At 43.3% G+C, this 25,860-nt stretch overlaps 1 protein-coding gene and 1 long non-coding RNA gene across 3 annotated transcripts; one reads left to right on the top strand and one right to left on the bottom strand.

The window, feature by feature from the left end:
- Positions 1-242: 242 nt before the first annotated feature.
- LOC111856461 (uncharacterized) lies at positions 243-1,522 on the top strand. The gene is made up of 2 exons (XR_002841144.2): positions 243-719; positions 843-1,522. It is a non-coding gene; the product is annotated as an uncharacterized lncRNA (long non-coding RNA).
- Positions 1,523-2,052: 530 nt separating this feature from the next.
- Positions 2,053-25,853, bottom strand: LOC111856455 (circularly permutated Ras protein 1). Of its 2 annotated transcripts, none has more exons than XM_023836430.2 (20): positions 25,166-25,853; positions 24,035-24,157; positions 23,812-23,925; positions 21,766-21,846; positions 21,585-21,671; positions 21,074-21,171; positions 20,583-20,783; positions 18,755-18,805; positions 18,391-18,480; positions 16,550-16,701; positions 16,300-16,381; positions 16,047-16,171; positions 15,880-15,964; positions 10,022-10,128; positions 9,324-9,436; positions 6,389-6,500; positions 6,066-6,206; positions 5,787-5,880; positions 5,378-5,428; positions 2,053-5,259 (listed from the first exon to the last, which is right to left on the bottom strand). In XM_023836430.2, exons 2-20 carry the CDS (start codon positions 24,090-24,092, stop codon positions 5,164-5,166), a joined length of 1,938 nt encoding a protein of 645 aa, XP_023692198.1. In that variant the 5' UTR covers positions 24,093-24,157; positions 25,166-25,853; the 3' UTR covers positions 2,053-5,163. The 2 variants fall into 2 exon arrangements, with proteins under 2 accessions (XP_023692198.1, XP_023692199.1); XM_023836431.2 differs by having other exon boundaries at positions 24,035-24,185.
- Positions 25,854-25,860: the final 7 nt, after the last annotated feature.

Consider the following 25,860-nt stretch of genomic DNA (forward strand, 5'->3'; position numbering starts at 1 on the left):
AATATGAATTTGCCCACCCTGGTCAGCTAAATTTAGTAAAATTTTGTTTTTTGGCTACTGGCCTGCAACACAAGAAGGGTTTCTTCACTAAATAGCACCTGTAAAAAATCCCTTAGCTTACTTTAGTTTGTTTTAAACAGTTTTAGCTGAATTCTGTGTAACGCTTTTGTTACGTCCTGGCCATCATGTACACCTGACCTTCATGTCTTCTCCCTAACGTGGCCCTGATGAGTCACGCCTGTTACTTGTTGCCCCTTATTAGTCTTTGTACTTAAGCACCTGTTTGTCTCATTATTCCCGTCCGGTTATTAGCGTCTACATTCCCGTTGTCTGTGCCTTTCCCTGTATAAGCATTATGCTTCTCCACCACATGAAGCTGGTCAGCCTGCCGCCTCTCCACTGCGTGAAGCTGGTCAGCCCATAGCTGCCGCCTCGCCTATCCCAGTGCCTCTGGAGCCCTACCTAGGGGAGGCCGTCACCATGCCTCCAGAGCCTCGCCCAAGGGAAGCCATTGCCACCGCACCTAAGTCTCATGAGTCTCACCCACAAGGTCCGTACTTCAGGCTCCTGGCCCAGAGAAGGACATTCTGCCCAAGTCCACAGCTCCCGGCCCGAGAGGGGCCACATCACCCAGGCCCAGTCTCGCAGCAGCCATTCTGTCCTGCAGTGAACTTTTGAGGTCACTCCAGGTGTCCCGGCTGCACCCACCTCGCCTCCAGGTGTCCCCTCGGTGCCCGCCTCGCCTCCGTTTGTTCCATCAGTGCCCACCTTACCTACTGGTGTCCTGTCTGTGCCCGCCTCGCCTCCTGGCGTCACCTTGCCGCCCTCTTTGTTCCCTGAAGGTTGCCACCAGGCCAGGGTGAGTATACCCAGACGAAGTCCAGCTAGAGGACTTGGAAGAGGAGTCTCTGGATCTCGCCCTAAGTCTGTCTGCATGGGCCCCCACCTCAGCCTGAAGTCCACATTGACCTGATCTGGAGCCCCAGTATGGTCAGACGTGTCTGCTGGGGCCCCAACGAGGGGTTGGCTGACTCTCCATCTCTCAGAGTGGGAGACGGGGGTTCACTCTCCATGACGGCTGCCCCGACTCTCGTTTTCCTGATGTTGTCGGCCCGAGGAACTCTCCTGCTGAGGACCGAAGGAAAGAACCCATGGAATCCTCCTGCACTGGCCTGGTGGCCCGATTGTTCCCTCCAGTGTTTCCTTCCCTGCCTCTATTATTCCCTGTACAAGTCTAACTGTTTTTGATCCCTTGCAGTCCTGTTTGTTTTATAGTCGCTGTTTAGTTTTGATTTAATAAAACCTCTGTCATTCTCCCAGCCCTAGATAGAAGCCTGTTATTTTAAAATTAACAGGGTGCCTATTCACACCTGATTGTCATCACTTTGATTGACAACCCTGACACTGATTAGCAACATCTGACTCTAATCTCACCTTCAAATAACCTGCAAGATTCACATAGTTTTGCCAGTCATAGATTTGTGACAATTGATCATTAATAAATAGAGGACCAAGTATGATATTTAGTCTCATTTGTTCAATTGTGTTCTCACCTACGTTTAGGACTTGTGTCAAGATCTAATTATGTTTTGTCTTGTCCTGGCTTCTCTGTCTGCATCAATCTGTATGGTCTTACAATGTTGTGTCTTGTCTGCCATGTTAAATCTGTCTATTTGGGTACCATCGTGTTATAACAGTGGGTGGGTTGGGGAGGGCAGGGTTTGAGTGGCTTCACTTAATGTATTGAATTATTATGGTAAATTATGAATAAAGCTGTCTTCTAAACAGAGGGGAGGTGGCTGGGATAATATAAAAAAGGAAAATTTATTAAAAGGGGTGCACTAACTTTCAAGCACCACTGCATGTTCTAAATTTATTGACAGTATTTTGATTAAATGTTATGCATACATTAATTTGAAGTATAATGGGTTGCTCTTCGTGTTTATGTTTCAGTATGTAAACATTTTCAAATAGTATAAAGGACCATCATGTTGCGGTCGTTAACGAGTAATGTTAAGTACCCTTGTACTTGAAGAACAACAGGAGCAAAGCTTGTTCTTTATGTGAAATTTAATGGCAACTGGTTGGTAAAATTGAGGTAAGAAGATGCATTTTATAACAGTGAATTTTTCAAAGAATAGGGAAAATATGTTTTTAAATGACAATAAAATGAAAGTAATGAGTTACTCATTTCAAAGTAATTTCATAATTTAATCTAAAAAATATAGGACTCTGTCTCCTCACACTCTATGCACCAGCAACCTCATGAGATTTAAAGTTCTGCCTGTTTAATTTTCAGCCGATACTTTAACTTAAAAAATGCAAAATATAAGTCTGCATTGCTTAAATGTTAACTGTGGTTAGACATATTGTGTCATTGTTTTCTTCACTTCTTGTACATAAATATCCTCTCACTGATTTGCTTGTATGATCAGATATTTTAAAGAATAATCTGTTTAATAAAAACTATGACATCCAATCACGAAACACTCTTTGCACTCATACATATGTTACAGTTTCTAAAAGGATTCTCAGTAAGATACACATTTTAAGTATTGTATCTGAATAAAGTACTGAATACCTTCAAGACTGTGTATTCAGTATTCAGGTATATATGCACTTGCTCATAGAATTCTGCCCAGTGCTGATAGTACACATCTTGATTCTGTCACATATTAAATCGAATAGTTTCAGCCATTAAACTCAAAGGAATTCCACCAGCAAAACAAGCAATTACAATAATAAAGAACTCAGAGCAGGGGCTGGGGGTTGGAGGGGGTGCTGAACTGCTCGGACAAAGCTAGGAGACAGCAGCCACTGATAAACAACAAGCGTTATCTGGAGACTCTGTCCAGTCCAGCCACACATACAAAGTCTGATCGGTCCATGTTCTCTGCTCGTGCATACCTCTGACTATCTCCTGTATAACTCCGGCTCATTAGCAGCATGGAATTCGCTCATTATAGATGTCCCCCAAGTATGTTATGGGAGGTATGTCTCAGCTGGACCCAAGTGAGTCAGTACGGCATCTTGAACAGAAATGGCATACTGACAAGTTGAGATGTTTTGTTCCGTCTTTTGAGAAACCGTGGAGGATGACACTCAGAAATGTGGCCAAACTGATGAATGGGTTAGCTGCTTTAAATGGGATGTGGCCGTGTATGCTGCATTCAGATCGTAACAACAGGCATTCAACTGTGACAAATTCTGACCAAAAATTATGGGCTTTTGGTCCACAAATTTTTTTAAAAAAGAGTAGCAATTTGTACCTTTGCTTATCACTGGGGCTGTGCCCTGAAGTGTCTGCCATTTGTACCCTATCTGTAGGTTTATGTACACTTTAGTCTAATTTAAGTGTACTCTGAGGAACATCCCCAAGGTACAAACAACATTAATGTGCCCCCAAATGTGCCCTCAGTGGTACAAAACTCTTCCTTATAGTCCATTTTTGTATCTTGAAAGGTATATTTTCCCTTGAGGGTACAGCCCCAGTGACAAGCAAAGGTACAAATTGCTACTCTTTTTTATGACAGTGCAGAGGATGTGTGCTTCACTTTGGCATCTAATGTTAGCCATTCTTTTACAAATGCAGTGACTTAAATTTGGTATTAAGAGAAAATCTTCATGTTTTCTGCATTGGTGGGAGCTACCAACATGTTGGGAGAATTCTGTCTCTTCTGGCTTGTAGTATCATTGCACATAATATGAAGGGTAAATTGGACTGTCTTATGTGGGTAGCTTTTTCATGAACTTCTTAAGTAGGTGTCTGCAAAACAGAACCTAAGAATCTAAGATATCTTGGATAATGATCAGTAACAGAATAGAGGAAGTGCCACTCTCTAACCTAAAAAAACTAAAAAATAGGAATAAAAAAGTAAATAAAAAGTTAAATGACAGTAGCTGAAATAAGAAGAGGCTAAGGTGACATTTAACCCAAAAAGATTTCTGTAACCTCATGCGTGTATGAGCACCCATGTGGTCAGAATATGACCAAAAATAGAAATGTCAAATAATTCAGAATGATGAATTATTGCCTATTCTTAGGTGCTTAGGCCCAGATGTTGTGAGATAGTGAAGGAATGTTGTGGCTCAAGTTCTGTCCCTCAAGGCACAAAATGTCAAACTCCCACTGATGAGTCCCTGTAAACATAAAGGCAGCAGGGATGTGACGACTGTGATAAACATGCCCCTGTTGAACCTTGGCTGCGAAACTACTGATCACTTTACAAGGAAACTAATTACAATCATTACAATGCTAAAGCAAATGCGAAACTTCACCATGATACAACAAAATAAAATGAGTTCAACACGTGGCCATTGTATAACTTTGTGGATGTGGAGCCATCCTACTTGATAAAAACTACTTTACTGAATTTTGTTCACACATTAAATTCCAGCACTAGGATGATGTTTTTCAAATCTTTTAACACTGGCTTTAGATTTGTAAGTTCTCATGAGAATTGCAACCACAGGTCAAATGTCAATTCCTTATTACTAATCCAACATCTTCTAGTGGTAGGTTGTCATTATCAGGACGCCATGCTGGGGTGGGCATTTGGGGCCATGCTGCTGCTCAAAATATGCATGAGGATTGGGGGGGGGGGGTCCTCTTGTGGGAAGCTGACACCCTCTGAGGAGTGGGTGGCGATAAAAAGAAGCAATCCCAGGCAAATGATCATTCCCACCCACAGCCATGTCCTTGTTCACATTGTTGACTTTCATTGTGTCAGTTTTCTCATATTAGTAGTTTTTCCTTTTAAATGTGTATCAGTGCTCAGTTTGAACTGAAGAATATAGTATATATAATGTACAGTTTGCTTTCTGCATCCAGTGTCTGTAGACTGGAGCATGTTCTCCTGCCAACCATGAGAAGAAACTCAGGCCTACTTAAACCCTGAAACTTCAAACTTAATTTAAGAAGTTAAAAAAAAAAATGTTATGTTTATTTACGAAGCTTCACAGCCCCCCCCCCAATCTGTTACTGTATTCCTAGACTATGATGAGTTTGAGTTATTAGCTGTATGTAAAGCAGTTTCTGCTCTGTGGACAGCAGTTAAACCAGTGCAGTTTTTGAGATTAGATTTGACTCCCTGCATACACACATTCATTACCCATTTTCCATGGGTATTCTCAGTAATCCCAGCGTCGTTCCTATGCCCGTGCTCACATCTCCAGATTGCCTTCAGTCTGCTTCCTGGCACTCACACTCCTTGCTCTCTTCATCTGGTACACCACTTTCGCCGCCTCATCTGACAAGTCCTAAAAATCAATAGGGGACACCAGTCAGGAGATCCAAAAAAATAAAAATAGCTGGATGGTCTAGGCTTGCGTTTCACTTCATTTGCGAGCTTCAACATCACGGCTGATCCTGGCTCACCTGGACTGGGGAAGATGGGCTGGCCTGCAAGCCTTTGAGTTCTGAGCTTCTCTGAAAAAGGGAACAATCTCTTCCAGTCTTCAAGTCTTAACAACACTGATAACAGCAGAATTCTTTGTGGTCATTGAACAAATTATGTAGATCCTATAGATGAGGGACAGCCATATCCACCTCAACTGATGGCTCTTACTTATCAGGGCCATAGTCAGGCTTTGGAAAGGAGTAAGGTGTGGGACCTGGGGGTGGGGGGTGGGTGGTGGAGTCGGGGGGGAGGGGGGGGCGGGTTTGTAGCTTTCAAAAAATTTCCGAGGTCCGGACCTTGGTGTCCTCATAGCTGACTATGGCCCTGTTCCTCATGGTTAAAAACTTGAATAAACAGGTGCTTGAGTAGTTAACTAGTGCAACGGACCTTGCTCCCCCCTGACAGATCCTCACAGATCATGGTCATGGTGCTGATCCAGTTCCCATAAATGCTCTCTTCCTTGGGCCTGGGCCTCTGTTCACTGTGTAGACATGGACGCACTCAGTCAATGACACCGCACGTGTCTTTTTTATGTATGCAGTAAACAGGCACACCCAGAAAGTAAATCACTGCCATAGAGATAAATAAGGAAAGATTGTTGCATGTGTTCACTGGATTCCCTTGATATGGTGATATTTCAGGGTTATTCATGGCGTTGTTTGGTACCTGATGTCCTTTAGCAGATCCTGTTGAGCCTTCAGTTGCCGCTGCGCCTCCAGCACTCGTCCCTCCATGGTCAGCCGGGCACACAATTGGGCACAGTGGACCCCCAGCACCGCCATATTCAGGCTGCCTGCCCATACCCAGCTACACCAGGAAGAGGTGGAAGAAAAATGTCAAGAAGCAAGGTGGGTAAGGAAAGAGGTTAATGCTAAACTATGCAGGAAGATTAACACACACACACACACACACACACACACTCTGCTGTCTGGATCAATAAGGGTAATAGAATTTTCCTCGAACACGACGGCAGTACTACTCTGCTTCACCTGCTTGTCGTGACTCTTCTCTGCTCTGTGACGATGCGTTTCACTCTTTGCAAGTCCCGCGTCCTGAAGTCCAGCTGCAGCTGGAAAGGGATCCTGTCCCTCCTTTGAAAAACTTCCCAAATAAACACATACAGAGAAACAGCAGACAAATGGGTTAGCACCTAGGCTTTCGGGGGTTTTAACATCTGGTATTATGTCCCAACATAGGGACCCGGTGACAAAAATGTGGCAATATGTTAAAACAGGTTGCATTGTTATGTTTCAAATGTCAGTGTACATTTACATACTATGGGCTATTTAGAAGCCCCAATTCACCTACCTAAAAATTGGAGTACCTGAAAGAAACCCCATTTTTTTGTAATAAAAATGACCACTAATCATCAGTTAATTTAGCACTTAAGTGAACTGTAATTGTAAGTAAACAAAGCATTTCATTATGGATTCATTATACAATACCATATAACAAAAACCAGTTTCCACAAGTCAGATAGTATTCATACTGCATTAAAAAGCCCATATTTGTTCACACGTAAAGGCACGTTTGCATTTACGCTACGCTGCCTCCAGAATGCAATCGAAATTCAAATCGGTCATTCATCTGCTTCGCTGTTCAACATCCACAGTTTCTACAGAGAGAGAAACTTCACATAGCTGAGATAGACTGCTATCATGCATCTTGATGGCACTGCCTGTCTGTGCCTTTTCTCTAAAAAAAGGTACATGGGTTTGTGCTCACTCCCTTCCGTTTACATAATGATACAAACCAAATGAGTGGTCTCTACAAAGGCCAACTGAAGACAACATTTGGTAATGCTTTACATTAAGTGCACCTTCATAATGCATTCATTATGCATTCATAGAACATTCAGTGCACCTTCATAAAGCAGTCATAATGCATTCATAGAACATTCATAAACATCATGTATGTATACCATAACATCCTAACATCCCTTAACAGTTTTAATATACATTAATAACAAACATTACATGATTATACAATTATAATGTTTGTTATTAATGTATATTACACCTGTTAAGGGATGTTAAGGCATACATACATGATGTTTCTGAATGTTTTATGAATACATTATGAATGCATTATGAAGGTGTACTGAAAGTTTTATGAATGCAATATAAAAGCATTATGAAGATGCAGTTAATGTAAAGCGTTACCCAATATTTCTCAATGGCTCAGCATCAGAATTCTGCACTTAAACTGCAGTGAAAACAGCTGAGTACACTCCCTAACCTTTACCTGGCTGAAATACTATCACCTCCTCAATAATTCCTCGTCTTGTAATCTCTTCTTGTAAACCTTGCCTTAAGAGTCTGAATAGCTCAGCATCTGTCAAACAGGTTCCCTCTCTCACCGGAAGATACGGGCAAGCCTACTGTTTTCCCCAGGCCTTAAACTTTCACCCACTAACCTCCTAGCTGTTTAAGTGAGATGATTTTTAATTTCAGACAAAGTACTCCAAAGCTTCTAGGCCAGAATTAGCTACAGCTGCTCATACATAAGCTAACATTTAACGGGGACAATAAAATAATTCTTCCACTGCAGGGCTGTTCTGAAAGACCAAGCAATTAACAACACAAAGCACTGGGCCTTGACAGTCAGTTCTTTTTTTAATTAAATGTTTTAGTGCCTCATCCTGGGTTATTCCCTGCCTTGTGCCCGTATCTTCTGGGACAGGCTCTGGACCCCCGTGACTCTGAATAGAACAAGCTGGTACAGAAAATGGATGGATGGATAGATCTTTTTAACATTCACGTTATACAGTGCCTGTTCTAACTCTTGGAAATATGTCTTCACTGCATTTCTGGACCTCAGAAAACACTGTTATACTGTATCAATATTAGGGTCTTATTAATTACAATAAATGTCCATCCATCCATCCATCCATCATCCAAATTTTTATTTAGTAACTGGAGAGTACAGAGCATGAAATCCATTCAAGGAAGCACAAGATACAGAGCAGGGAAACCCTGAACGGCATAAGAACATAAGAACATGCCAGTCCTCAAAAAAGATATCAACTAATAAGAATTTGTGCCGGACAAATGAGACCCAGCAGCAAAAACCCATCCATCCATCCATCCATCCATCTTCTGCAACTGCTTGTCCTGTTCAGGGTCGTGGGGGGTCTGCAGCCTATCCCAGAGGCTATGGGTGCAGGTTACAACCTTGGATGGGTAACCAACCAATCGCAAGGCACACTCACATTTGATAACTCCAATCAACCTCAACACATTTTTGGATTGGGAGGGTGGCAGCAGCAGAAACAAGAATGGCAAAAAGTTCAATCAGAAATGTATCCATCAGGTTTGCAGTCTTTTTTTCCACTTTGTAATGCCTAATTTACACTGAGACCAGGGGAGGTCATGGATGTTTGCAGACTGTAAACAGACCAACACACATGGAAAATACACTAGATGAGCATAAGGACCTAACACAGTCCCTATTATGACCTTTCTACCTACAGAAAACCCAGCCTTTAATTCATTAGTAATTAATTGTAGGCAAGTGGAAAGTCTTGTACCCTAATCTCCCTTTCCTAAAACATGAATGCCCATCCCCCAACGCACACAGACCATGTCCTACAGGTTAAAGAACACATCTCAGAAATGAATGAAATACTGAAAAAGAGCTTGATTTTTTTCAGAGGATGGTTTAATGAATATCCCATCAGGGAGCCAAGCACAGGTACTGCAGGCTTACGTACACCTCACGCCGCAGAGACGTGCTCAGCCGCTCTTTAAGGCACCGTGTGTACCAGGTACCAAATGCCTTAAAGGACAGACCGTGACACCTGATAAAGGTTTTCTGAAACATATCCACTTTTCTGGCATCAGATCAAAGGCTTCTGAGGTATGAGGTTGAGGGTGATGCGGACAGTGTGGGAACTGTGGGAAAGGAACAATGTTTTCGATTTACCCTCCATGCTCTCTGGTTTAACGGCAAACTGGAATGTGATCTCAGCTCCTTCCGTCACGTTGCCGAGCTTCTTCACCAGTTTGTGTGTCGACCCCTCTTCATAAGGGAAATACCTTGAAGGACAAAAAAAAAGGGGGGGGGGGGGGTGAGGACAAGTTGGCCTTTTGTGCTTCCTGTCTGTTAACTGGTGTCTGATTGGTGCTTCTTCCAGTACAGACCCCTGCTTTCTTTTTCAAGCTGGCAGTTGATTGGAGGAGCTGTGTATGACTCATAGCTTAGGGTGACTATGTGAGTTTGAAATTAAATTAAATTATGGTTCATTTACTGTTTGTCTCATCTGTACAAGTACAAATGCAGGTACAGTGGAACATTGTAATGCTTCCTTTCACATATCCAGTCTTGCTTTCCTCTGACTCAGACACACGTACTGTATGTACAGTTGAGAGCAAAGCTTGGCATCTGAGCACAGGGCCAGGCCATTTATCTGGCACCATTTCGGGAGATTATGAGCCTTAATGAAGTGCCAAAGGAACATGTGAACATGCTGCCAAAGACAAGATTCCAACTGGAGTCCATGTGATCACCTAACCTAACCCGCAGTCCCTGAAACTCACACAGGCTGGTCATATATCTCATATGTAGCTGACTGTACTGTACTTAACACAAAGATCAGAACCCAGGAAAGAGCGTAGACTTACACGCCGTCGGCTGAAAGCAGTGTTGCCGTGACATCGGTAGCCATGACGTTGTCGGCCAGCACTGACTGGATCTCGTTGAATATCGTACTGATGTTCACAATGTTAACCTTGTAAGGGGGTTGACAAGAGGATGGGGGGGGGGGGGGTGGTGTCAGTGGTCGAAGAAGCAGGTAACATTTGCACCCATCAAAGGGATGAAATGGGCAGCATTTTAGACCTCAGACTCCTACAATGTATTTTGCCATTCTGACTCTTACTGCCACCTTGCACAGATTTCACATGCAAACCTCACAGCGTCCCCAAAGCACAGCATAAGTAACACACTGTCTGCAGAGTGACCTAACTACAGAGTCACTTATGGTCAGTCGCTAAGGGTTTTCAGGGAGGTTTTTTGTGGTTGTTGTGGCCAAAAATACTTGATTTGGCAGCAATTTTTGTAAAAGAATTGCCATTTCTGGGATGTGCTTTTTTGTGGAAATTTTGCAGAAATTGACAAAATTGCAAATTCAATTTTTTAAACACATATAGGCCTATAATTACTTTCTTTGTATATTTCTTTTTATAGAACAATGACATTTCAGAGTCCATTTATATTTCATTTCTAAATTCAACAACCATGGACTCAGTCATATATAAAAGGAAATACTGTATTTTGGTTCCATCTAGTTACTGTAAGTCCTATTAAACTAAACTCTCATTTCGAAACTTGTGGCAAATGACATCAGTGATATACATCAAAGGAAAATGTATAGTTTAATTTTCAAAATGCCCATTGTTTGTGTAGAGTACATTCACCTGTCCTCGTTACTATGCCTCAGCCAGCGGCATTTTTGGGTACACACCTGCCATCAATTAAAGGGACTCTGATTAACCCCAAATAAAGTTCAGCTGTCCTAGTAGGATTTTCCTGATATTTACTAAGTTGCATCCTACGGTAAAAGCCATGGTTTTCAGAGAGCTTGCACAGTATCAAAGGGATCTCATCGTTGAAAGGTATCAGTCAGGAGAAATGTACAAAACAATTCCACGGCATTAGATATATCATGGAACACAGTGAAGAGAATCATCAAGAAGTGGAGAAAATATGGGACAACCGTGACGTTACAGAGAACTGGATGTCCTTCCAAAATTGATGAAAAGACAAGACAAAAACTGGTCAGGGAGGCTGTCAAGAGGCCTGCAGCAACACTGCAGGAATTTCTGGCAAGTACTGGTTATGTACTACAGTACATGTGACCAGGGCCGCTGAGAGAAAATCCGGGCCCCGGTACGAAGAGGTGTGTGGGCCCTTATACAAAATTTCACACACGTAGAATGAACATGTGAGAACACTCGTTGATAGTCACTTTCACAGGGTTTTGTGCATTGACTGCTGTCAAGTACCCTGTGACACACGTGCCTTTTTAATTTTGAAACTAAACAGACTTGCAAATTACAAAAAAGACAATAAAAATTAAATGAATTAAATCAATAAATGTTCAAATTACAGTGATCCCCTGCCTATCTGCGAAGTTATGTTACAGACCCATCAGTGAAAGGTGAAAATCTGTGATATAGAAAGAACATATAAATAAATATTTTTTAAAAATATAGTTTAACCCTTAAAATACACACTTTGTAAACACATATAATATGTGGATGTCGGGCTAAGGATATGAGTAACATAATAATAATAATAATAATAATAATAATAATATGGAATATATATGTATATTTAATTATGTTATAGTTATTATAAATTACAATATTTATAGCACGCATAGTGACAAATGAAAAGCGTATGTACATTTCGTTATGAATTGCGACTCTGCATGTCTACGCATTCCTGTACGTAGCAGTATGTTTTATGATTTACTAGTGTATTGCTTAAATATTACGTATACATTAGTTATTATAAATTATAATATTGTTCTAACGAATTTTTGTCTATCACACGTAGTGTCTGCTGAAAACCGTATGCTTTCTTATGAATATGCTGCAAAGTACACTACAGGTAGGATGTACTCCATTTTTATTTATATACAGTATATATATATATATATATATACACAAACACACACATATATATATATATATGTTATAATTACAGTAATACATTACTGTTATTAATAGTTTAGCATAGAAAAATGTTTATTTCAACGTAAAAAGTTGAATTAAAAACGATCACTATAAAACCGCAGATTTCCGCAATAGAAAATTCTGTTCCACAGAAAAATCCACAATACAGCGGGGGCGCAGTAGCTGAACCGCAGTATAGCTGGAGATAACTGTATAATAAAAATTATGGGACGCGTTGGGCTTCAGGGGCCCCCTTGAGCTTCATGGGCCCCGGAGCGATGCACCGGCTGCACCCAACTCTCCTCGGGCCTGCATGTGACAACAATCTCCCGTATTCTCCATATGTCTGGACTATGTGGTAGGTTCAAAAGACGGAAGCTTTTTCATTAAAAGAAAAACAACAAGGTCTGGCTAAATTTAGCAAAAAATACATTAAATCTCCGAAAAACATTTTGGAAAATGTGTCACGGTCTGATGAAACCAAGGTTGAACTTTTTGGCCACAATTCCAAAAACAACACTGTGCATCACCAAAATCACACCACACCCACAGGGAAGCAGGGCGGGGGCAGCATCATACTCTGGGGTTTTTCTTCAGCTGGAACTGGGGCTTCAATCAAGGTGGAGGGAATTATAAAAAGATCCAAACACCAGTCAATTTTGGCCCAAAACCTTCAGGTGTCTGCTAGAAGGTGAAGAGGAATTGACCTCATTCATCCAAATCAACAAAAGAATGTCTTCACCAGAACAAAATGAAAGTACTGGCAAGCCAGAGCCCAGACCTAAATCCAACTGATATCTGTAGAGTGACCTGAAGAGAGCTGTGCATAAAGGATGCACCCACAATCTGACAGATTTGGAGCATTTTTGCAAGAAGGAGAGGGCAAATTCTGCCAAGTGAAGATGTGTCATGCTGATAGACTCCTACCAAAAAAGACTGAGTGCTGTAATTAAATCAAAAGGTGCTTCAACAAAGTATTAGTTTAAAGGTGTGCACACTTATGCAACCAGCCTATTGTACGTTTTAATTTTTTTTAGATTTTTTCCCCCTAACAGATTTGTTTGCTTTTCAATTGAATTGTACAGATTATAGGTCACATTAACGGTGGGGAAAGTTTTGAAATGATTTATTGGGGTCTCATTATATTACATCACGAAAACCTGCCATTATAACAGGCGTCTGTCTGTCTGTCTGTCTGTACACTTTTTATATCCACTGTCTTACAAAAAGCAACCTAACCTTTTAAATTCACTCAGAACAGGTTTGAATACATCTTTGTAAATTGCAGTGCATCACAATAAGGAAAAAGAGTACAAGCAGATACTTTCTTTTTACTCAGAAAAAGCCGTGAAACTTGCCAGGCTTGCAGGCGAAGATTACCAGCATGACATTACATCGTTCTTTTTATTCGGTGGAAAACAAACGATCAATCTACAGGCCAGATTTAATGATGAATTATAAACATGTTACTTTGAGACCTCTTAAAACATTGATGCTGAATGAAATCCTTCCTTCTCCACTGCAGAAAATGACTGATCGTCCAATCCAGTCATCTCCAATATTTCAGTAGTTCTGTCTATAGCTCTGGTGCTGCTAACTAACTATGAATATTCATAAAGTTTAAATATAGGCTGGTAATATTGGTATGTTAACAGGATATATCATGCATCTCTATATATTGTTTGTTCCATCTTTATAAAGATGCTGGAGTATAGTAACTAAGAATTTGTGCTTCATTACTTTACACCTCTGGCCTCAACAGAATACAATGGAGGAGATGTGTCCTTCTTCCCCACAGTACAGCCTAGCAATAAGCAGACATGAATATGCACTGGAATGGCATCACCGGACTCAGCGCTCTATTTATTTATCCATTTCCAGAAGAAAAGTTGCGGTAAATTAGAAAAATTGCAAGCGCTTGCAAATATTTCAGAGTTTGCTTGATTTGTGTGTTAATTTTTGTGATCACTGAATCAGGTAACTTTTACGCGTGACACGGGGGAGAGTGTGTGCACAGTGGAAGGGAAAGGAGAGCCATGCTGGCATGGAAATGATGAATAGAGATTCACTGCTGCTGCATTAGTGCCAGGCCTTATTAAAAAAAATGCCCCATCACATAAGAAAGTATCTCCTTTCTATAGGATGCTAGATAACTGGGCGTTTTTTTGTTTTTTTTTTCCTTACACCGGTTTGCTTCCTTTTTTCTTGTAATTCTAGCAGCTTGTGTGTGATACTATCGCTTATCTCTGGTAGGATCGCTGCTGGTGTGGCCATTGTTATCCAGGTCAGCCAGTTGCTGCAGGCCTACACTAACATCCACAACTGATAAGGAGACGTCAAAGAGCTCGGCTCCCTCTGTAGCTCGGAGGATGGACGAGAGCTGGGATGGCAGTAAGGTCAGGCCCGATGTGCACAAGCCGAGCCCCCATGACACGCAACCCCTCCCACCTGGGCTGGGGTCCGGGACAACTTCCCTAGCATTACTAGGGGATTACTAGGACCTGAGTAAGGCAGGAACCGTAACCCTAATGACTTGCGTGGGTTGACCATTGCTAAGTGATTGCTGTAGGGCTGTCCAAAATGGAAGTATCTGTCACTTTAAGGGTCTGTGGGATTTTTATTAATGACAGGGTAATAAATTGTCAACTAACTACTGCTCGCCTATAGCACAATAAATTGTCGTCACAACTGTGCTTTTCTTTTCGCGGTTCTTAGAACTGTCAAGTGAATGCATTGCAAAATGAGGAAACAATGCAAGGGAATTTTCCAGTAAATGGGCATAAATATTTCCTGAAGTTTCTGCACATGTGCAGTGCTAATGATAAATGAAGCATTTTAAAGTCGTCATCAAAATGGCCTTTTAATAATTATACATTGTTAACCTCTTTCTTGCATTCAGATACGAAGTAGCTAAATGTTGGTTTCACTGACCAGGTTTGTTGTGAAACAGACTAAAAATGGTCTTGGCAAGTCAATACACATGATTATCGAAAAAAATGATGAAGCATATATAATATGATGACAATCCTTCCCAAAAAGAGCACCAGACCCAAAAATCATGCCTGACCCAGAAAAGACTAATAAATGCTCAGAGAATCTAACACTTTGCCAAATTCTACTTCTAATATGTCTTTTGTACGTACTTTTATAATTTTACCTACAGTGTTGTTAACTATTGTCAGCTATTTTACTTACTGTCTTGTATTTATACAGTTACTATACAGTTAATAGTTTATCCTTCTTGTATATAAATAAAACAGACCTACAATAAGCTCAGATTATTATTAATACTACTAATATTAAATAGGCTAGCCATAGTTTTCATTTTTGCATCTAGTTTTTATATTGATGTAAGGGAAGTTCATCCTGTCTGGGCCGTACCCCAGCTTTATGGCCTATGTTCCGGATAGACTCCGGATCCGCCCTGTAACCCTGATGTAAGGGAAGTTCATCCTGACTGGGCCGTACCCCAGCTTTATGGCCTATGTTCCGGATAGACTCCGGATCTGCCCTGTAACCCTGACCAGGATTGGTGGTCCAAAGGTAAGTGGATGGATGATAAAATGACAAACCGACCATATCCAAGTGATGTATTAAAGGCAGGGGTTCCATTAAGTGTGGGTCAATTATGAAAGCAAAATTTTTTTTTTTAATTGTAAGTTTGATCTTACTGTGCTGTTGACAGTAGCTCTCTAGTCTGTAGCTACCCAAAGCAAAAGAGATAAGAAAAGATTACTGCTGGTATGGCTTCACAAAGGGCCGCAGTACGATAATGTGTAAAAACACAAGGTCTCACTCACCCTGCCCCCTGTGAGGTCAGCCAGTCGCCCGATTTCGGCCAGCCGGCAGTCTGTCCCCTCAAAGGTCAGCACTGACACTATGATCCTGTATGAGATGTACAGCTGTGAGGAACCATATTATAAGGAGCAGAAAGATCTTACCTACTGCGTTGGTTTTCTAGACTTACCCATTGTTCACAGCCTCTTTGGCCAGCTGGCTATAGAAATATGGGGAGTAAGTAGAGGTGTGGAGGGACCCTTGCTCCAGTTCCCCCAGGCCGATGTTAGCTTGCCCGTCTGTGCATATGATTACCTGAAACCAGTAAGTGGACAAATTGGTTAGCCATGCTAAACGTTGACCATGGAAATAGGTATGGCTCTGACATATTACAGATCAGCTCGTCACTGATCAGGCTAGGGAAGATGCAAAATGATAATTGCCTTAGACCCTGTATATCGAGAGGCCATCGCTATGGAGACGAGCGCTGCTGGGCCCAGTGCTGTGGCTCCATGTTCTCGCATTCTGAATGGAAAAGGAATGAGTATGAAGAAAAGAGAATGAATGAGACAATCCGTGGTAGGTACTTAAAACATATTGGGATGAATACATGAAGAGATGAAGAGGAGATGGCATGGCCCACCAAACACCACAGACAGGCAGAGAGGGAGGACCACACTGGGACAAACTCACTCCTTGATCTTCTGGGTGAGGGGATGTATGGACTCCAGGATACAGTGGGGAGTGGAATACTTCTCTCCTTGGTCCTTTAGGTAATCAAAGTCCACCAGTGACCAGTCCCTCAAGGTGAGCGGAACCCCAGTGCCATCGCCATATACAGTTACCTGTCGGGAGGGAACGTGCAAAAATACAGGTTTTGCACCTGATGACCTTCGGCTCAGCAGGAAGCAGACCAGGCCTGGCACCGATAGGATCTCGCCTGCTTGGCAGTCCCACGCTCTCTCGAATGCCGTCCCTCCTATGTTTTGCTTGTTGCGTGTGAACTCTCACCTACTTGGCATCCGTACCTCTGCAAAAACACCGCAGAGCCAGAAGGTGCCTCCGTGTGTTTTTGTTTGGATTGTTGTAGGCAAACGTCAGCTTGCGAAGTAGGTGCGTGTAAAGCATGTGAAAACGGGGATGCCAATGCAGCTGAACTCTACATGTGTAAATAATCCTATTATCAGAAGTGTCCATCAGCTTTGTTTAGAATTTACAAGCAATACGTAGCATTAAAGTGTAATTAGTGTGTATTAGCTATATAGACTTCTAGTTTTCTTCTGTACCTTCAAGTTACTTCAGTTGAGCCTTTTGTTTAGCTATTGTGTTCACATCTGATTAATATTTAAATTTGAGATGCTGCACTCATCAGCCATGACATTAAAACCATCTGTGTAGGACCCCCTTGTGCGGCCAAAACAGCTCTGACCCATGGAGGCATGGATTCCACTAAAGAGGTGTCCTGTGATATCTGGCAGCAGTCCATAAATTGTGAGGTAGAGCCGCCATGGATCCCATAGATGCTCAATCGGATGGAGAACTAGGGGATTTGGAGGTCAAGTCTCCTCTTTTTCATGTTCTTCAAACCACCCCTGAATTATTTTATCCTGCTGAAAAAGGCCACTGCCGTCAAGGAATGCCGCTGTCCTGAAGGCGTGCACTTGGTCTGCAATAATGTTTAGGTACGTGGTATGCGTCAAAGTAACATACACATGAATGCCAGCACCCAAGGTTTCCCAGCAGTACATCTGGCCTTCTTCCCCTAGTGCATCCTGGTACCATGTCTTCCCCAGGAAAATGATGCACACGCACATGGCCGTCCACATGATGTCATGGAACGTGACTCATCAGGCCACCATCTTCCATTGGTCCATGGTCCAGTTCTGATGCTCATGTGTCCATTGTAGGTGCTGTTGCTGGTGGAGGGGGGTCAGCATGTTTACTGACTGGGCTGCGGCTACACAGACCCACACGCAGCAAGTTGCGATGCAGTATGTGAGCAGACACCTTTCTGTCACAGCCAGCATGAACTTTTTCAGCTATCTGTGCTACAGTAGCTCTCTGGTGAGATTAGACAAGGCGGGTTAGCCTTTGCTCCCCACGTACATCAATGAGCCTTTGGTGCCCATGATCTGCTGACATTCCTTCGAGCAGTTTTAATAGGTAGCGAGGTACTGACCACTGCATTCTGGGAACACCCCACAAGACGTGCTGTTATGGAGATGCTCTGACCCAGTCGTCTAGCCATTTTAATTTGGCCCTTGTGAAAGTTGCTCAGATCCTTACATTTGCCCATTTTTCCTGCTTCTAGCACGTCACCTTCAAGAACTGACTGTTCGTTTGCCTAATATATAATGGCACCCTTGACAGATCCCACTGTACTGTGTTAATCTATGTTATTCACTTTACCTGTTTTAATGTTATGGCCGATTGGTGTATATTTAAAGCATCGCACAGACTACTAAGAGGCCAACCAGAGAGCTGCAGTCAGTTTAAAATGTCATTGTGCATCACGACAGAGGAAGCTCACTTACCTCGTCGTTAAACGTGACCAGAGCCACCCTGCGGCGTGGAGATGTCTGGAACAATGAGGACAGCGCCCTCTGCAGGGCGTCCTGAACACTCTGCCCATGAGTAGGAGAGACAGCAGTTTAAGGTCAGACCAAAGATAATTACTTGTACTATCATGAACTAAGGGCCTCTCTGTGCTGAGGTTTTCAGATCCATTACATGTGTGCAAGAGAAGATGAGCAAATCCCAGTAACAGTGCTACCTGGAGAAAATAACAATTAAGCAGGTGGGAAGGCAGTGAGACACCACTGTTGGACCCCTGAGCAAGACCTTTAATTCTAATTGTTCCAGGGACTATTACTTGTATATTTCTTTGGAGAAAAGTACCTGAAGTCTGGACACATATGTGGGAGACCTCATACTGTTGCCAGCAGTAACCTGTGGGGAAAAATATGTGAGCCAGGTTAAGTCACATGTCCATAAACACGAGAGCCGGGGTAAGTCGCATGTCCGTATACACGGGAGCCGAGGTAAGTCGCATGTCCGTATACACGGGAGCCGAGGTTAGTCACATGTCCGTATACACGGGAGCCGGGGTAAGTCGCATGTCCATAAACACGAGAGCCGGGGTAAGTCGCACGTCCGTATACACGGGAGCCGAGGTTAGTCACATGTCCGTATACACGAGAGCCGGGGTAAGTCACATGTCCGTATACACGGGAGCCAGGGTTAGTCACATGTCCATAAACACGAGAGCCGGGGTAAGTCGCATGTCCGTATACACGGGAGCCGAGGTTAGTCACATGTCCGTATACACGGGAGCCGAGGTTAGTCACATGTCCGTATACACGGGAGCCGGGGTAAGTCGCATGTCCATAAACAAGAGAGCTGGGGTAAGTCGCATGTCCATAAACATGAGAGCCGGGGTAAGTCGCATGTCCGTATACACGGGAGCCGAGGTTAGTCACATGGCCATATACACGAGAGCCGGGGTAAGTCACATGTCCGTATACACGGGAGCCGGGGTTAGTCACATGTCCATAAACACGAGAGCCGGGGTAAGTCGCATGTCCATAAACACGAGAGCCGGGGTAAGTCACATGTCCATAAACACGAGAGCCGGGGTTAGTCACACATGTCCATATACACGGGAGCCGAGGTTAGTCACATGTCCGTATACACGGGAGCCGGGGTAAGTCGCACGTCCATAAACACGAGAGCCGGGGTAAGTCGCATGTCCATAAACACGAGAGCCGGGGTTAGTCACACATGTCCATATACACGGGAGCCGAGGTTAGTCACATGTCCGTATACACGGGAGCCGGGGTAAGTCGCACGTCCATAAACACGAGAGCCGGGGTAAGTCGCACGTCCGTATACACGGGAGCCGAGGTTAGTCACATGTCCATATACACGAGAGCCGGGGTAAGTCACATGTCCGTATACACGGGAGCCAGGGTTAGTCACATGTCCATAAACACGAGAGCCGGGGTAAGTTGCATGTCCGTATACACGGGAGCCGAGGTTAGTCACATGTCCGTATACACGGGAGCCGGGGTAAGTCGCATGTCCATAAACACGAGAGCCGGGGTAAGTCGCATGTCCATATACACGAGAGCCGGGGTAAGTCACATGTCCGTATACACGGGAGCCGGGGTTAGTCACATGTCCATAAACACGGGAGTCGGGGTTAGTCACATGTCCATATACACGGGAGCCGGGGTAAGTTGCATGTCCATGTGCAGCCACATGACTGCATAAGCGGCATGGAGTGCATAAGCGGTTACTTTAAATGGACAAAGAAGCACATTTATATATTCATTCAACTTCCTATCTCTTTATCAATGCAATCATCTTGCAACTGCATCACACAAAGAGAAGACAGAAAAACACAACACAGCGGAAGTGGAACTTCCAGCCCTGAAGGTGTGAACCAACAAGCCATCCTGTCTCATTGTAAATAAATAAAGATAAAATTTAATTGTCTTGAGGGGATATTTTTGGCATTACTTGCAGCAACAAAGTGAAACTGAATGTTTCTCTTTTGTGTTAGCTAAAGTCATGCTGTCAGGATTTTAGCATAACTGGAATAAAAAATATAAATGCTGACCAATTATATTGCAAGTTTATCTACAAGAAGCCAATCAGACTGTAGTGAATGTCCCCTATAATCAATTTAAAACACACAATGTTTGGCTGACACACAGTCTACAACCTCAAAGGTGACACTCATGCTCCCAGATATGTCCACACAGAAGACCACTAGCATGTCCTCCAGGTTGATGTAGTCTTTGTCAATGTCCTCTGTCAGGTGAAGAACGTCCCTCCCGGGCAGAGTCTGGCGGGAGAAGTGTCTGATCCCTGGGTCCATGTTGGTGAGCTTGTTTTCCTGTCCACAGAACTCACATGACCACACCTGCTTAGGGACACAGGAGACAGGGGGTCAAGTAGAGCCAGGCAGTACAGGAAGTATCTAGAACAGGGTTCTTCAACTCACGGTCTTCGAGATCTGAGCGCTGCTGGTTTTCCAGCCTTCCTTTACCTGTCAGTCAGCTGTGAAGCCTCTGACCAATCAGAATCAGTAATTATTAAACTAACTAACTAGGAGAACTGAAAACACGGCCTGGATTTGGAATCGAGGTCCAGATTTGAAGAACCCTGATCTAGAGGAACATGCTGTTTGTGACACGCGGCGGCCACACTAACCGTTTCGTTCTGCTTGTTCTGCAGGTTGCTCAGGGATGACATTGCGGCTTTACACTTGGAGCAATACAGCGGGCTCCGCGTGCAATGGATGGCATTGGCTGAAACAACGAAGTCCCAGGAAGGCAGGCCAAGGGAACGCCAGGAGAGACAGACCAACGGAGGAGTAACAGTGCGTCGGTTAAGAGCAGAGGTGGACAGAACTTCATAAACCATATGCAACCCAAGCTATGATGTGCTTTAAGATAAGCGTTGGTGTTCCAACCCTAATTTTAGCTAAAGTGGTTAAAATATCTCTTTATCCCAATATGCATACTATATATCAATGATTAATTAATACAATAGGTCAATATAAAGGATGTGTCGCACACTCAAGGAACCCATCTCATATTTATCAAGGTTTGAGTCTTTTGAGGTGCATTCTTACTGCGGCATTTTAAGTAAATTTAGGGACTGGATGTGCTACCCCGTAAATTCCCGCCTTAAAGGCGGGGGCAGGCTCTAACCCTCATACCTTTGCTGATGTCCACGAGATGACCCACGTTGACGGACAGAACGTTCACATTGGCCTTGATTCGAGTCTCGCCCTTGGCTTCCAGCCCTGGGAGTGAGGGGAGAGTCTGCCACATCAGTCCTATGAAATTATAATACATGGACATCTCTGTGGCACCTCTTAGGTCTGAACACTGACATACCTCGGGGGGGCAAAGGGGGTGGCATGGGCGCCTGTGGCAATGACTGCCGAGGTGGGAGGGGTGGTGGTAGGAGTTGCGGCTCTGAAACAGGAAGATACACAGAGTAAAAAAAACACTCCAGCGGTAAGCGAGACATGAGAATCTGGAAAGCTCGCCCTCTGCTGGCTGAACCTGACAGGAACGCAAATTTTGAAGACGAACATTCAAAGAGTGACAGGAGAAATGATGCCTCTAAACTCACAGCAGATGGCATCAGCAATGTTGTGGGTTACTGCCAGGTTGATCCTAACTCATTTAGTGTCTTGAACCTCCTAGAAATACATCACATGCTGGTTGAAAGGACATCATATGTTCATTTGCTAGCCATTTATCTTGGTCTGGGGGGGGGGGGGGGCTGGAGTGTAACTCAGGCAACATAAGATACAACGTGGGGAGACACGCCAGTCCATGTGCAGGGCACACATGCTATGGGCGGATATGGCAACGATTCATATAACTGCACGTCTTTGGACTGCGGCAGAAAGCAAAAATGGTCAGGAAATTCCCAGACACAAACGGGCACATACAGAACAGCGGAGGTGTTTGAGCCTTGGAGGCTGGTGGCAGTAATACTACCCACTGAGTCACAGTACTGCCCCGGAAGTCTTTTAATGCACTGCCCGTCCAAAAAAAAAGTCGCCATTTGGATTTTTCATTGGACCTCCTTTAGCTGTGATTATGGTGCACATTTATCATGGCACTGTTTCCACAGGCTTATGCAACATCTCACCCTTTATTTTCATCCAGATTTGCATTTATTTCTCACCAAGATCCTGTATTGACAAGTGAGTTGAACCACACCATAAAGCCTCCTTCAGCATATCCCAAAGACCTTCAATGAGGTTAAGGTCATAACTCTGAGGTGACCAAGTCACGTGTGAAAATGATTCCTCATGCTCCCTGAACCACTCTTTGACAATTCAAACCCAATGAATCTTGGCATTCTCATCCTAGAATATGCCCATGCCAACAGGGAAGAAAAAAATCCATTGATGATGGATGGAGGTGTAACCTGGCCATTCAGTAGATTCAGGTACTCAGCTGACTTTACTTTATTGCTGCATAATGTTGCAGGACTGTAATAATGATCTAGTCATTGGCTTTTAAGTATTTGCTGATATAAATTCAAATGGCGACTTTTTTTTTGGACAGGTAGTGTATAACCTACATTACACATTTGAGGTTAATGAGTGCGTAAATTGGGCCAGAAAAGGCTCTATAGGACAACCGAGGCAATTAAGTAGTGAGCCACTCTGGGAAGCATTTAAAAATGAAAGCACTAAATTTGGGTGACACTGTCTTTCAGCCGTCGGTCCCCAAGGCCTGGCGCGTCCTGCTGGCTGCATGCAGCTGCAGTCTCGCATGCTGCACTGCAGGGTATTCTCGTTAGGGGATGTGAGGAAGTGTGCACTTTAGAAAAACGTGTAGCAGTTTGCAGGACTAGCTGGGCACGTAGACATGCCTAGTGTCTGGTCCCGTGCAAGTCCCGTGCCAGACTTGCAGTGTGTAATCCTTCAATTTCAAGGTACCCAACTCTCCCATAACTCCTTTGGCTGGTGTGTACATTCTTTGACTGCTGTTAGAATGTCTGCCTACTGCCTGATGTATGACGGAAGAGTGAGTACGCTGGAGCACTACTTCCTGTGTCTAACAGGCCCAAGAGAAAAAAGACTGGCAGAGTAACGTAATACGATCCAATAATAATTGTACTTTTCATCAGTTTTACTTACTCAAAGTTTAAAAATGTCACAGATTAGCAGAAAACATCACGTCAGTTTTATGAGAAAACTATTGTTTGTCATCACCTCAGACAGAAAACTGTAAAATTACATGAGTTACATGTTTTTTTTTCTTCTTTGTAACCACGAAAACCCATCATGGAGTTTTTGAACAAGAAGTGTTTTACTCAAGAGTTAGGGTGAGTGGTCAGCTTCGTCACGATTGCTGTGGTCTACACTGTGACTGGCACGGCCCCAGATGCATCACGACTGGCGTTCAGTACTTTACCGGTTTTGGGGAGGACGGATATGCGGTTGTCATAGTCGTGTTCGCAGACGGAGCGAGGCCTTGAGGAGGTGGAGCTGGTCTCCCAACTGAGATTTGTGAGATTCTGGCCTGCGCCTAGCAAAATAAAGCAGGACCCTCAGTACAAAACAACGTATAAAGTGTTCTATGTGAAGAAACATAGAATTACAAAAAAAAACCCGGAAAGGAACATTTGCAGTCCTACCTGATGTGACACTCTCAGGTCTCCAGTTGCACACCACATGGCTACAAGCAAACTCCATCAGCTAGAGACAGTGTCAGGCACCTCATTCACACAGAAATGGACCACAGGCAACCTTTACCTGATCTAGGGAGAGACGGGATCACACGCGTGACTAAAAGAATGGGAGAGAAGGAGAAGATTATAAGAGAAAGACGGAAGAATGGACAGATATTACAGAAATTACTGTTTTTTTCCCCATTCATCTTATTCCGTTTAGGGTCTGTAGCAGTTAATGATGTAACAACTGCCAATAACGTAACCATTTTTCCATTCTTAATGTAATACATTTTCTGAACAGAATAGAATGTGTCATCGCAGTTGTATTGTGTCACGGAAATTTGCAACCAATAACGTAAAAAACATTTGGTTTGACTTTTGTCGCTGCAAGCAAAGCAATAACATAACTTTTTCCCAATAAAATAATGTTATTACATTATTAGCCAGTTGTTACATTATTGACTTTTGTCGAATTAAAAATGGAGAAACATTACTTTCTTGGCACGTTACCTCATTATTGGTAGTTATTACATCAGAGACAGGTAGACTGCCAACCCTTGAGGTGTGATGCATCCGTGTTTCCTACCAAACCCCCCTGACTGAGGTTCTATACTTAATTTTCCTTTATGTTTTATGACTTGCCGTCTGCTTTCCTGTAGCCGCCAAATGCTTTTATTTACATTGACTCCCCCCCACCGCCCAAGAGTCTCTTTGGCTGATGCAGGCGTCGATGGAGTCTGAGCTGCAAGACCTGCATCCTTCACTGCTGCTGAGACCCCTGGAGGAAACTAGGTTATGTACATCTATGTTTGCACCAGTAATTTCATCATAAGAATGAATTTCTGTTCCCCACACAGACCGCACTGTTGATTTGCTCTTTTCTATAATCGTATCCTGTTGTGAATTTCTGCTGATTCAGCAAGAGAGAAGGTAAATGAAACCATAAAGCTCCTTTAGAATAAAATTCATGGCCAACATGTCTAATAATTACACAATAGAAAAGCTCTTCTGTCATTCTGTAATGTGTGGCGATCGTAGTCTGTTAGCCATCATGTTTAGAAATGCTGAACACTGATCACTGTACAGGCTACTTACCGGTGTAAATTTACACGCACTTTCTTGTTGCTCAGACTTAGAGGTTCAGCTCCTCAACGCCCATGTCATGTGACCTCTACGAATTCTTGCGGCACTCTCGGCGTACCTTGACCCTGCAGCGAGGTGTGTAACTGACTGCTGTTAACAGAACCGGCTCAGAAACAGAGCAAGCCAGCCCCAGCAGTTGGTATCGGAGACGTCGTCGTAGATTCTTAGTCCGGACGAAGCTTTCTGCTCGTCTCACTGTGATTGTGGCGCAGGAAGTGAAGCGAGCGCGGAGGTGGGGGAAGATAAAACCAAAGCAGAAAAAAAAAACATTTGATGCAAAAGTGGTGGGAAGATAGTAACGACCGGTAAAATAAAGCAGAGATACACACACACAGAGTTTTTCACACACCTAAAAAAATTACCTTTTAATCAGCTTTAAGTGCAAAAGTGTTTGAAAAATGAAAAGTATAAAAATCCCCAGTAGGCAAATGTCAGTTTAAAAACAGGGTTTTTTTTCCACCCAAGAGAAACAAGCAGGTAGAGACGGCATGCCCACACGGAAACATCTGCTCATTCCCATCAGACAGCTAATTACGCCCCACTAAAAAACAAATTCAACAGCACTGGTCGATTGTTAGCAATGTGTCAATCTGTGGTTACTAACTGGTTATCTATGAAACACAGCCACTACCCCTTCGTTTAAACCC

Source organism: Paramormyrops kingsleyae, chromosome 12, assembly GCF_048594095.1.
Source record: "Paramormyrops kingsleyae isolate MSU_618 chromosome 12, PKINGS_0.4, whole genome shotgun sequence".
In the NCBI taxonomy this organism is placed as follows: Eukaryota; Metazoa; Chordata; class Actinopteri; order Osteoglossiformes; family Mormyridae; genus Paramormyrops; species Paramormyrops kingsleyae.